Source organism: Micropterus dolomieu, linkage group LG06 (genome assembly GCF_021292245.1).
Source record: "Micropterus dolomieu isolate WLL.071019.BEF.003 ecotype Adirondacks linkage group LG06, ASM2129224v1, whole genome shotgun sequence".
Taxonomy (NCBI): Eukaryota; Metazoa; Chordata; class Actinopteri; order Centrarchiformes; family Centrarchidae; genus Micropterus; species Micropterus dolomieu.
Genome location: NC_060155.1, coordinates 20146659 through 20160000, shown reverse-complemented (window position 1 = coordinate 20160000; position 13342 = coordinate 20146659). Strand labels below are relative to the sequence as shown.

General features: G+C 40.9%; 1 protein-coding gene across 1 annotated transcript; it reads left to right on the top strand.

Moving 5' to 3' along the window:
- Nucleotides 1-731: 731 nt before the first annotated feature.
- Nucleotides 732-13301, top strand: scinlb (scinderin like b). The gene is made up of 17 exons (XM_046051867.1): nucleotides 732-859; nucleotides 3000-3187; nucleotides 4524-4678; nucleotides 6383-6544; nucleotides 7025-7174; nucleotides 7672-7761; nucleotides 8266-8398; nucleotides 8872-8960; nucleotides 9080-9295; nucleotides 9394-9527; nucleotides 9695-9785; nucleotides 10632-10802; nucleotides 10901-11075; nucleotides 11615-11730; nucleotides 11847-11924; nucleotides 12076-12136; nucleotides 12648-13301. The coding sequence occupies exons 2-17, from the start codon at nucleotides 3007-3009 to the stop codon at nucleotides 12806-12808; spliced, it is 2163 nt and encodes a 720-aa protein (XP_045907823.1). The 5' UTR covers nucleotides 732-859; nucleotides 3000-3006; the 3' UTR covers nucleotides 12809-13301.
- Nucleotides 13302-13342: the final 41 nt, after the last annotated feature.

Genomic DNA, 13342 nt, shown 5'->3' with positions numbered 1-13342 from the left:
CCAAGGTGAGGAAACATCCAAATAAACACACTGTCTGCAGACAGAGGTAGAGGCTGGTTGTGACCTATGTGAGCATACCTTCAGGTTTGAACTGGATATATGGCGCAACAGGTTCTTTGCGGAGCGGTAAAAAAGGGTGGGGCTGTTGTAAATAATGTGTTTGTCTGTGTGTAATGAGACAGCACTCATCAAATTGAATATTTTGCATCGTCTTTTTGGCATTTGTGGTGTCTACTGTCTATCTCTAAAATTCACCACAATCTTCTTTAAAATCCAGACTTTTGACTAAAGTAATTTGTTTTAATTTAGCTAGTGCCACTGATTTTTCCCATGTATATCATGTTGACTCTGCATTCTAGGAAATCATCTTTTCCTCAGGGTTATTTTACAGTCACAAGATTCCTTTTAAGCCAAAGACAAAAGCCACAAGCTGTTGCATCAACTGCTGCTTCAAGAAAGAAACTATGACTTCATGACCTTTGTCTCTGCCTATCTGAACACCTTTTAATCTGCACAGCAAACAACAAGGAGCACGGAGTCAAGTTCAGTTCAACACTGAAAGGGAAAACTTGAAGAAGTGTGTTCCTGAATGACATAGACAGTTTAAATGCATCTTTGGGGAAATCTTTTCTCACACAAGCTGAAAGAAGCATATTCATCTTTGCTGTTTCTGTTGACCAATCAGTGCTTTCTCTCCTCTTAAGCCAGACACACTGACAGCCTGAACACTCCCTCCTCCTCCTCCTCCTCCTCCTGTACTACACATAAACACATAAAGACTCTCCATACTCAGCTCACTCTCACATCTACAACCTCCACCAGCGGTTCTGCTCCTCTCTCCCGTGTGATTCATCAAATTGTGAGTTCTCTTACTTCCAGTCGACATGCACGTACCTTTTTCTATTTCCCGAACTATGATATAGACTATATTCTCACAAGCTTTTATAAATCGTGCAGGATTTCTTAGATAAAGCATGCACGTTAACTGTTTTGATGACCGCTGAGTTTTTGCTCGGTTGTGGCCGGTTTATTTCACGATTGTAAGGTTTGAAGTGACGGAATTTCCAGATGTGGAAAGTCTCCGTTCATTTCTCTTTCATGAGTCACAGCAGCCAGTGAGACGGCCCAAAACAGAGGAACCAACCCGTCTCGATTAGTTATGGAAGCAGAGGCGAATGCATTGCTTATTATGGAGGAAATACTCTGTTATTGTCTGTTATTATCTTGTGAGTGAAATGGAGCACAGAAACCTAAGTTAGAAGTTCAGGAAATAGTAGTTTGGATGTTATGTATTAGGCTAGTCCCCTCCAAAAGGGGGGCGTTATGCAAATTGTAAATATAAATCGTGGCTTCTGTTCTATTTTGTTCGTTACAGATTAAAGCCAGTTAAGTAAATAAAGAGATACACCCTACAAGCCTGGCATCAGCTCTGACCAAAGAGCAGGGCTTGCGCAGCACTTCTTAGATGTAGTCACTCGTTAGAGATGCTCTTCCCAGCAAACATATCTGCATGTATCCCCACAGACCTGTAGTATTAGGATCTGCATTGTGTCACACCAGTGTTACTAACAATGCATCTGGCTCCAGACAGTAAACGTCCATGAATCTCAAGTGGACTGAAGATGTGTCTATGATGCAGCATTTATTGATCAGACTGTTACAGGAAGTCTACTGGGTGTTTCCTCAACACTGAAACCTGAGCCACTCATTGAAGACACAGCTGAAGAAACTCCACAATAATATTCCTCCTTCAGGGTGTGGTGGTGATTGTTTGGATTATCTCTGACTCGTGTGGCTGGCTGGTTTGATGTAATCTGTCAATATTTGTCAGTAATCATACACCGTGCATAATGAGCAGGTGTGGGATGTGTGTGGATCACAGGGTAAAGTATGGAGTGTAAGCAGCAACTGAAATGAGGAAGTGGGCATTGCCAGTCTTGCGTCCTTACAGTAGACATCAGCCTCCCTGCAGTCATAATCCTGCAGCCCCACGATTTGTAATCTGGCTCTTGTGTAATAGTTGCAAACATAATCTCCCAACGTTAGTGGTGCAAAGGCTCCGCTCTCATCATGATGTAAAGTTTTTATTTTAAATCTTACTTCCTTTAATTCTGAATGCCATGTTTGTTCATACTGAAGAGTTTGTTAACTGTGCCACAGTTAGTTCACAAGATTCATTTATTGATGCAGTCTGCAGTAGTAACACTGTAACGTTTAGTTTTGTTTTCACTCCATATCAGCTATAAAAACATAAAATATGTGAGTTAAGAATTAGGTCACATACATCGTGCTGTGTGTACAGTGGTTATCTCTCTTACGTTGGTATTATTTACTGATTAAATATCGACTGATAATGGTTCAAAATTCCTGCATCAATATGTTTGTAGTTAAAACATATTTTATTTCAGACAATGTGATGGTTTTTATAAGCTTTATTTTCAGAAATTAAGATATTACAAAAGCTTTTTTTGTTCTCTGACACTCGTGTGATCATTTACACTGGATTTTGACATAAATATATAATCCAAGAGGCTCCAAGGTTCAAAGCAACTTGACAATTATGTATCTGTAAACGTTTTGTGAAAGCAGTAACACAGTGAACAATTTACAGAGGTGGCAGCAGCAGCTATAGATGACTAAATTGATGTAATAATAGGTTTAAGAACTAGTTTGTCTTGTTTGGGCAGCATGACATGACAAGAGGCCTCCTGTCAAGTTAACACATATATTTATAGTCTCGCTAAGCTGTTACCCACAACTCTACAAAAGCATACTGTTCAGGAAACACACGATGTTGCTGCCAAAAAATAGGTTCCTCACATTATGTTGCTATATTGCATCTCTCTGTCTTCCATTTGCAGCAACGTTTTGCAAGGCAAAAATATTGAAATCACTCAATGTCTGTCACCTGTCTCCCTCTGGCCTCCTGCATCTCCTTGTTTATTCCTGCCCTCCTTCTTTCTTCATCTCACTGTCCCCCATCTCTGTCTTACTCTCAGAGCCATCATGGTTTCCCATAAGGAGTTTGTGGGTGCAGGAAAGCAGCCGGGGCTGCAGGTGTGGCGTATCGAGAACTTGGACCTGAAGCCGGTTCCTAAGGCCCTGCATGGCAGCTTCTACACCGGGGACGCCTACCTGCTGCTCTTCACCACCTCAGCCCCTTCATACAACATACACATGTGGCTGGGTAAGACATAGACACATATTGTGCACCTCAAAATGGGGCAACATGTTAATAATCCCATTTAAGGCTAGTTTGAACGTAAAATATGATTACTTTTTTCTGAACAACACGCAGCAAATGGACATCTTGCTGTTTATATTGCTTTACAAGAAGTATGTAAATTATGCATAACTTGCATTGCATTAATGAGATATAATCAACAGAACTTGGTAGCAGAAGTCATTTTACTGCAGCATGTTTCCTTAATTTATTATTTTGTTATGTTTTATTGTATGAAAATGGTTTTATAATTTTTGTTTTTGGTCTCTGAGTGGTTATATGATGGGGTTTCTGCTTATTGTTTTGTATTATGTGAGCTCACCAAAGCAAATTGCTATTGTTTATATGGCAGTAAAGTCTTGGATCTTGAAGTGGGTATAAACATACAGTATTGTTTTAAGTTCCTGAAAGTCACTCACTAAAGTCAATTATTAATTAAAAAGTAACTTCCCCCAAAGCTGATCCACTTACCTTACATGCACGGATATTGCACAAGGAATCACCATCAACATTCATGCATTTTTATACTTACAGCCATACAAATGCCTAAACATGCACACTAAAAAGTTTTAGTTATTATGAGACTAACAGAGCGACTGAAACTACCTCATGCTCAAGGGACTATAGATCACATTAGGCATCTGAAACATCCTCTGCTGTATGAATTGCTGAAAATTTCTACTCTAAAAGTCATACTAGTGTGTGAGGTTCCTCTCCGCCACACAGTGCCCTCTCTGTGCTGTCTGCTCTCAGTTTAGGCTTGTGCAGAGCAAACAAAGACACGCAACCTTAACTACTTTAAGTCCTAAAATTAAGTCAAAGTCTTCTCATGCCCCATAAATGTTCAGTTACATAACAAAAACAGAGATCTAAAAGAAACCGCTGCATGACTCACATCTAGAATACCCCTGAAGGTACCAGTCTCTTCCAGTGCCAGCACACAGACAGTCCTTTTAGTTCTCTGCTGCCACAGAAATAACACAAGGACATAATTAATCCCCCTCTCTGGGATCAATGTCATCTAGAATTATGGAATAGTTTTATCCGTGATGTGCCATCGGACAGTAATTGAAGAATACAAATCAGCTCTGCTGCAGATGTGGTTTATGTTATTTAAAGCCTTCAGTCCTGACTCAGAGGTCCCTTAAGGTCTGTGCAGGAACTAAAGTGCTGCATTTTGCTAATGTAAAATAACTTCTTGCTTTCCTGGGAAATTCTATCCTTGAGTATCTATGTGATACAGTTAGAGTATAAAAGAACTGGGGCGGACAGTTTGACTACAAATGTCCCCTTCCTGCAGGGGACGAGTGTTCACAGGATGAGAGTGGAGCGGCGGCCATCTTTGCCACACAGCTGGATGACTTCCTGGGTGGTGGGCCAGTGCAGTACAGGGAGCTGCAGAACTCCGAATCCAACACCTTTCTGGGATACTTCAAGTCAGGAATCAAGTACCAGGTGAGCTCAACTGTACGGCAGAGACAACGTCAGACAGGTGATGTCACTATCTGAATGAATATAATCTAGATCAGTGCTTCACAGTGTAAATATTTTACATGCTAAACATCAGCATGTTAGTATTGTCACTATGAGCATGTAGCTCAAAGCCCTGCTGTCCCTAAGTACAACCTATCATGGCTGAAGTCGTATTTCTTCTTAAATACTGCACAGTTTTACCTCTTTAAACAAGAACAAACAGATATGCACCATGTGATGTGTCACAAGTAGACACTGCTGTGTATTAAGGGTTTACAAGAAAAAAGGTGTTGGGACTGTTGCTCAAAAATATACACTATAAATCATAAAGTGAGCAATAAAGAGATTATTATGACAATAAACAAACAAATGGAGAAACTGTCTCAGAGCCGTCTTTGACCTCATCGTCATGGTTTAATGATTGTCAGCATCCCATGAACTTTGCCATGCAGTTTAGCTGATGAATGAAGTTTTTTGCTAAATACATCCCAGGGTGTGTCTAACTGACTGACACCAAGGCAACCAGCCTGTTCAAAGGAGGACATTTTGAAGACACAAACTAGGTCACTTTTTTTCTTTTTACCAGCCATCTGTTTCTCATTGCCATGAAAACCATCCAACCCCCCTTCTGGCTCTAGTTGGATGTAATTAGCCCCAAAGTCTTCTTTACTACTTTGCATAGTTGGATTGTGGAAACAATTCACACAACACACACACACACGGTTACACAGTGTTCTTCAGAAAAAAAGAGTTAGAAACTGAACTAAACCTCATTATCTCTTCAAAGTTTGGATAACTCCACTGTTAGGAAACAATCTTTCTATTAGAATAAACAGAGCCTGCATTGTTGCCACGGAAAATGTTACTGCCGCTCTCTCTAGAAAGATGAATGGCATGAATGTGGTTTCCATTTTGAGGCCTAAATAGCCATTACTCCAGATGCTAACAAGACTGTGCCTTTGTGGGTAAATGCTAAGCCCTCAATGGAAATTTAAGAACAAGGAAATCTCTCTTTGTTTTTGCCCTCATGAAGTGATAGGGCTTGATCTCAACTTTAGTTTCTACATGCTGAAAAGCCCATCATACATCGTCTATCAAAGCAGTCACATAGCTTTTCCTCCAGCAGAAAGTGCGTCTATTGCTCATTTGCAGCATTTTGTTTGCATGTCTTGTGAATACCTGTTTTGTTTAATGGCTTCACCAAGGACGGCACATTGCGAGACCATCCTGCCTCCCAGGTACACCACTGTTACATAGAACAGACATGGTCCTCTTTTACAGAAGCAGGCATCATGTTAGTTTCATTTTTCCCATTTGATAAGGTTGATTGCCTTTGTTTGCTGTGAGTGATAGAACATGTTAATCTCATTATTTGGCAGCGCAATTTAAATCCTTTTTTCCTTTGAGGTATTACATTGCTGTGTAAAACACATTTCACCCCCACTGTGCAGCAAATGTTGAGCTCTGTGTCTCATTAAATCATCTGACTCCACACGTCCTGCCTCAGGCCTCTCAGTAGTGCATTTGTGTGGCTAACATATAGTTGTTGTAAAGTAAAACCGTGATGTAAAATGTTTGCTTTTTCTTTCCTTGACTGTACTCATGTACACATTTCAAATTAAGCTGAGAATTTAGGGATGTTTTCCCTGTTTAAAACCTCACTTGAATCATTACTTTTTGTCACAGAAAGGAGGTGTGGCCTCAGGTTTTCAGCATGTAGTGACCAATGACATGAACGTGAAGCGCCTGCTGCATATCAAGGGTCGGAGGGCCATCAGAGCAACAGAGGTGGAGATGTCTTGGTCCAGCTTCAACAAGGGAGACTGCTTCATTGTTGACCTGGGCCCGGTGAGCTGGGTTTTATCTGGGTTTTAGTATCTATGTGTGTGGGTGGCTATTCCGTACACTGTATTTATTACTAATACTATACTCTCATATAAATATCTGCACTGTATTAAAATATTTTACTGTGATAGAGTTAAGACTTTATACTTTTACAATCCCATTTTTCAGCCTATAAGTACCTCTCTAAATAATCCATTTTATTATTAGTGTCGCCATTCCCATGCTGAATTCCAATTGGATACCCAAGCATTAGGGATTCACAGAAAACGATGCAGCATAATCTATGCTTGTGATAAAACAAACCCAACATTTAATAATGAGTTTTTTCTTTGCTAAGTTTGTTTGGCTGCTCTGTTATATTTCTGACAAAATAGCTGTGTCTGCTGCCCCCAGAACTTTGGTAGTATTAAACAGCACTTGCTGTCACCACCAGTAATCAGATCTGAAATCTCAAGTCTTATTATATCTTCCCCTCTCCTGCAGGAAGTCTATCAGTGGTGTGGCAGTGAGTGCAACCGTTTTGAGAGGTTGAAGGCCGCTGGGGTCACCATTGACATCAGAGATAATGAAAGAAACGGCAGAGCCAAACTTCACGTAGTGGAGGAGGGGGAGGAGCCAGAAGCACTCATACAGGTGAAAACAAACACACACACACACACACACACACACACACACACACACTACACACACTCGTCATTTTCTTTCCCTCTCCTGGCAAATCTCAGCCACACACTGGAGTTGAGTGTGAGCAGAAGCAATAATTATTGATGCATTTCATGGCTGATGAGTTTAGTCAGCGTGGGAACGAGAGGACATAATGCTGTCCTTTGTAATGTGCTGCTTATGTGCCAACTCTGTGCCAAGGCGACATTGTAAACACTTCCTTTTTTAACAAGAGAGGTGAACTCCAGAGAGGCCTAATGTGAGAGAAAGGAGAGGGGGTTTACAGCATATGTTTTAAATTCATTAATCATTAATCTGAAAAAAGCTGTAGAGCATATTCTACTAAACAAACTCACTATCAAGCTGTTGTATCTTTATCTGTGTATATAACACAATTGTTACTTTAAGCACAGGCGATAATTATGACAAAAAGAGGAGCACAAAGATTAATTTCTCTGGTTGTGTAGGCTCTGGGGCCCAAAACCGCCATTGCTCCCAGTACTCCGGATGATGAGAAAGTGGACACCTCCAACAGGATGAAGGGTGCCCTCTACATGGTGAGTAATAAAATTGACAATCAAACATAGCGATATAAATGTGACTTTTATTTCTGGGTGGAAGATAAGATTTCATAACAGTGTCCTCACTGTTTTAATTTCCATATTTTATTGAAATATCCCTTTGTAGGGACCAGGAATTTAGTCTGATAATTGGGAAAAAAAGATTTTGCTGCATTCTTGTGGCACTGATTTGAATTTGAAAAACAAAACTTGAATTTTATAGCCTGGATCCAGTCCCCATGATTTGCAAAGATGCTCACATATTTGAATTATCCATGGATTTATGAATCACTGAACATCCTTGAGTCCTTGTATGTAGCTCAAATGATAATGTCTACATTACATTGTACAATTGGGAACTTAAAAATATGCATTTATAAAAATATTTACTTAAACTATTGTAACAAATAAAGATCTTTCGAGCATGTTGAAGAATTACCTCATTGGACTTTACACTTTGACAACAGAGCTAGTAGCTGATGCTATCCCTTTGCTTCATAGATCTCCGACGCATGTGGTCCAATGAAGGTGACCGCTGTGGCTCCTTCCAGTCCTTTCAAACAGGGCATGCTGTCTCCTGAGGAGTGCTACATCCTGGACAACGGGGTGGACAACAATATCTTTGTTTGGAAAGGTGAAGACTCAATAACACAGCATAAAATGGTGTTGAACAAACTCCAAACATTAGCTTTCCTCGCTGTCCTCACTGTTTTTTTCTGCATAGAATTATAAAAATGCTGGTTGAAGAGTGCAAATGTAGTTATGCCCTCAAGTTAAAACACATGTTTCTGACTCGATTTTCTCAGTTTATTTTTTTAAATAATAAATTGTGCCTACTATTGCATACACAATTTAGTTTTGGTACTGGCTAGAGTGGCCACATTTACAGTAATTCTTGTCAGAGATCAGTCTTAGGTGTTTTGGAGCCTCCTGGAGGTGGAAACCCAGTAAATTATTCCTTTACATACCTGCCTTCTCCAAGTTCTGTATTTGAATATTCATTTAGTTTATTACATAGGTTCTCTCTCTACGTAGCATAAGGAAGAGTCTAAATGCACCATGTTTCTGAGAATTATGACTATCTTATTGTGTCATGTCTCCAACCAGGTCCCAAGGCCAACCTGGCAGAGCGTAAAGCAGCCATGTCAGTAGGTCAGCAGTTCATCAAAGACAAGGGATACTCCGCTAAGACACAGGTAAAGCCGACATGTGCACAATCACTCTGACAGAAAACACGAGTCTTACAGAAAAGCAGAATCTTGTTTCCACATCATTTTTGTGGCTAAAATCCCTCTCTGAACTGTTTCCCTTGCAGATCCAAGTGCTTCCTGCAGGAGCTGAGACGACTCTGTTTAAGCAGTTCTTCAGCGACTGGAGGGACAAAGAACAGACTACAGGGCCCAGTAAGGCCTACACCATCGGCCAAATTGCCAAAGTGAAGCAGGTGCCCTTTGATGCCTCCACCCTGCACTCCAACAAGGCCATGGCAGCCCAGCATGGCATGGTGGATGATGGCAAGGGCAAGGTCCAGGTACGAGTGTGCTAAAAGTTTTTTTTTTTTTTAAAAAAGGCCCAGATAAAGGGTGGTGTGGTAAGGGTGAGTAAAACAGGTTGTGATCTGGCTTTCAGATTTGGCGTGTTGAGAACGGCGAAAAGGTGCCTGTGGATCCCACCTCCTACGGTCAATTCTACGGCGGAGACTGTTACCTCATCCTCTATAGCTACAAAGTGGGAAGCCGTGAGCAACACCTCATATACACCTGGTGGGTATAAAGAAAACTCCATACAAACATGTATGTACAGTGCAATTTGTTTAATCCTATATGAATTATAAACTGCACTAGAGCGTCCACTCACTCTACTCCCACCACACCCAGTCTAAGATCACATATACTCCAGTAAATGGCCTGTGTGTATGTTACTGTGTCAGGCAGGGGCTGAAGTGCACACAGGACGAGCTGGCAGCCTCTGCGTTCCTCACAGTGCAGCTTGATGACTCAATGGGAGGATCCCCGGTTCAGGTTAGAGCGCGACACTGATGCACTGCTCACTTTTACATAACGTATAAAAACAAGTTCAAATGAGGAGTTATTTTTCCAAGAAGCAGACATGAATAGACAATGGTGCAGAGTTCTCTGAAGATGAGAAGACAAATGTGAAAGTTGAGTAAGACGTTGCAGATAAGGTGTAAATTGAGAACTAACTTGAAATTTTCACAGTAACCTAACATTTACTTTTTTATTAAGTAGCTCATGAAATTTTGCAAGTTGTATAAAGTTATTGTCTTACGTGCTATAGTGTATGAGTTTAATAGCTCACAGAGACAGGAGAGCATAATACCTGGCTACCTTGTGCTAATGAGGGTTGGGACTCTCTAAACTATTTAACCTAATTATGACAGAGGATTAAGTACAGCTGACCAATACCAAATATCTAAGCAGTAACTTCACTCTTCCCCCATGAAAAACAACCAACCTCAGATGACCAGCAGAGGGCAGTGTCACTGTAATGTTCATTTTGATGCCACTCCAATCAATCTACTACACTTCCACAGATGCCACATCACAATTTCAGGATTCACAATTTTTTTATGGCCATAACAGGGTTAAAATGTGAAACATCAACTCACAACTGGAGCAGATAGTTAAGAAAGAGTTTCATTTTTTAAATTTATTTATGTGATGTAGGAATCAATTGAATATTATAAACCCTCACCAATAATTATTAGGTGTTATTTTATAAATGTATTCCTTAAATACCATTCAGGTGGTCTTGTATGTTGTAGCCCATTTTACACAAATTACATGCACTTTAAATCACAGGTAGCATTTGTGATCCATGCTGCTTTTATTTGACTTCAACCAAAGGTGAGAGTCACTCAGGGCCAGGAGCCTCCACACCTGATGAGCCTGTTCCAGGGCAAACCCATGATCATCCACAGCGGAGGAACGTCACGCAAAGGTGGACAGTCGCAGGCCAGCAGCACTCGTCTCTTCCACATCCGGCAGAGCTCTTCCAAGGCCACCCGGGCAGTGGAGGTGAACTGACTGCTATTACACGGATTTGTGTTGTCACATCCATATAGGACACCGTGCAGAGATTTCCACCTCTAACTTGTCTAAATCGGTTTCCTCAGGTCAATGTCACTGCTTCCAGTCTGAACACCAATGATGTGTTTGTGCTGAAATCCCCGAGTGCCCTGTTTGTGTGGCGGGGACTTGGTGCCAGTGATGTGGAGGTGGAGGCTGCCAAGCATGTGGTTGGCTTCCTGGGTGGCAATCCCAGCCAGGTGTCAGAGGGAAAGGAGCCAGGTGGGTGTCCTCTGAGGACCAATATACTGTATGTAATATAACAAGAGAAAGGACAAATTATTAGTGTAGCAGTGTTGTTACTAATACTTATCCCCATGTAAAGAAACTGGGGGACCACTTATATTAAATATTCCTTAATTTATGTGCAAAAGGTGATATTTTAGGGACTATTCTAGACAATACTGGTGTGCTTTTGCCAATGATTTACTCTCCAATGGCTGTGGAGTAATTTAAAGCCAAGAGGTTGTACTTTATCTAAGTCATTGATCTAATTTTACATAAGGATTAAAAGCACCTCATGTCTGTTTTGCACTGATTGTTCTAATGAAGGTACTAGACTCTAAAATTCCTACATGCTGTATCTTGCCATACAGAAATAGTGATTGGCCCAATGACTGATTGGCCTGATGAGACATAACTGCATTTGATTAAACTTGAAAAGACGAGGATATGATTCACTTCCTGTTTAGACAAACAAAGCACCAAGTATGGGACAAACTACTTGAAGCTGATGGCTGTTGTATTTTCTTCCCTCCCAGCTGATTTCTGGACTGCTCTTGGTGGCAAGAAAGACTACCAGACCTCCAAGAGTCTGCAGAAGACGGTCCACCCCCCACGTCTGTTTGGCTGCTCCAACAAAACTGGAAGACTTATTGTAAGTCACATTGTGAAGAGGTTTATCCTGTCAACACGTGTTAATACACGGTAGCATAAACTTTCACTCACAAATCTACACACAGTCGGTCTGAGTTTTCATCTTCTGTCTATCAGGTTGAAGAAGTCCCAGGGGACTTCACTCAGTCAGACCTGGCCACTGATGATGTCATGCTCCTGGATACCTGGGATCAGGTGAGATAAGCTCTCTGTCGTCACCATTTGAGCTTGAAAAACATGGTTTTAATGTGTTAAATTCAGAGACTCCATAGATGCATAATTACTCTTTAAACTCTGCATGACTGGAGACTATTTGAGTCACTGAGTGTGTTTCTCTTCCCTGTAGATCTTCCTTTGGGTTGGCAATGAGGCTAATGCTGAGGAAAAGACGGGAGCTCCCAAAATAGGTTTGTTGCACGGAAAACCACTCAGATCATCGTAATTCAGATGCTTGCTGCCAGAATGTACTATAGTGTCATAGATGTTAGGTTGAATTAAAGTAATAGTATTAGTATTAATTTGTTTACTTCTCAGTAGCTACATATTCAGCTGCAACATTTAAAGTGGAACTAATCAATATTTTTATATCATCAATCGAAAAAATAATTAGTGTAATGTGAATGGTGTCGCTCAGTGACAAAACCCACAGAAAATAATCACCGGACTCTGCAGTTCCCTTCAGCTCTAGGGAGTATTTTAGCCTCTTTGGGCTGATTGTTTTGGTTTTAAGGCCTGCTTTACTGTTTAATGATTCACACTCACTGGCTTCATCACCCTCTTTTTAGTTGGCAGCAGGCCCTCTACACTAGTGAAACAATATTCAAAGTCTGTTGTCAGCAAAATTATGCTGTTAGAGTTTTACATATTCTCACTCCTGTCTCTGTCTTTCTGTCTCTTCTTCTACTTCTTGTCATGCAGCAAAAGACTATGTGGACTCAGACCCTTCTGGTCGCAAAGGACTGGCCATCACCACCATCAAACAGGGGGCAGAACCTCCAACTTTCACTGGCTGGTTCCAGGCTTGGGATCCCGCGATGTGGGAGACGGATCCATTGGACAGAATCCGTGCCAAATTCTGAACACAAAGCCCCAGGCTCTTTCTACTGATTTTTACCTATCTAGCGCTTCCTATTTCCATTTTGTTTATCTTAACTCCAATCCCTAAGTGCCAAAACCAATGTTATCACTGTTATCAGGTTGAATGGCTGCCTCTGTGCCTTGGTCGTGGTGCAGTGCATGGGACTTCATAAACAGGAATGCATCACATCAGTAGTGCAATGACTTCCTGTAGCAACATTATCTTTAATAGATGGATGCTGTTTATTGTTATGCTGCATCCAACAGGTTATCACCTTTGTATATTTATCCAAACCCATAATCTGAATCGGCAATTGGAAATAAAATAGCCATTTCAGACATATGGAGATATCTGCTGTTTCTCTCTGATCTCGTTCACAGCAGTACACTTGTGTTGAGAAGACACCGTCATGCTTTCCTTTCTTCCTGTCTTCACTGTCTTTTTTTCATAATAAAGTAGTATGTAAGAAATAAACAGTTTACATCATTGCTACACTTTGTCTACATGTGTTGCGTTTGATTGTCCTTACGGGAAT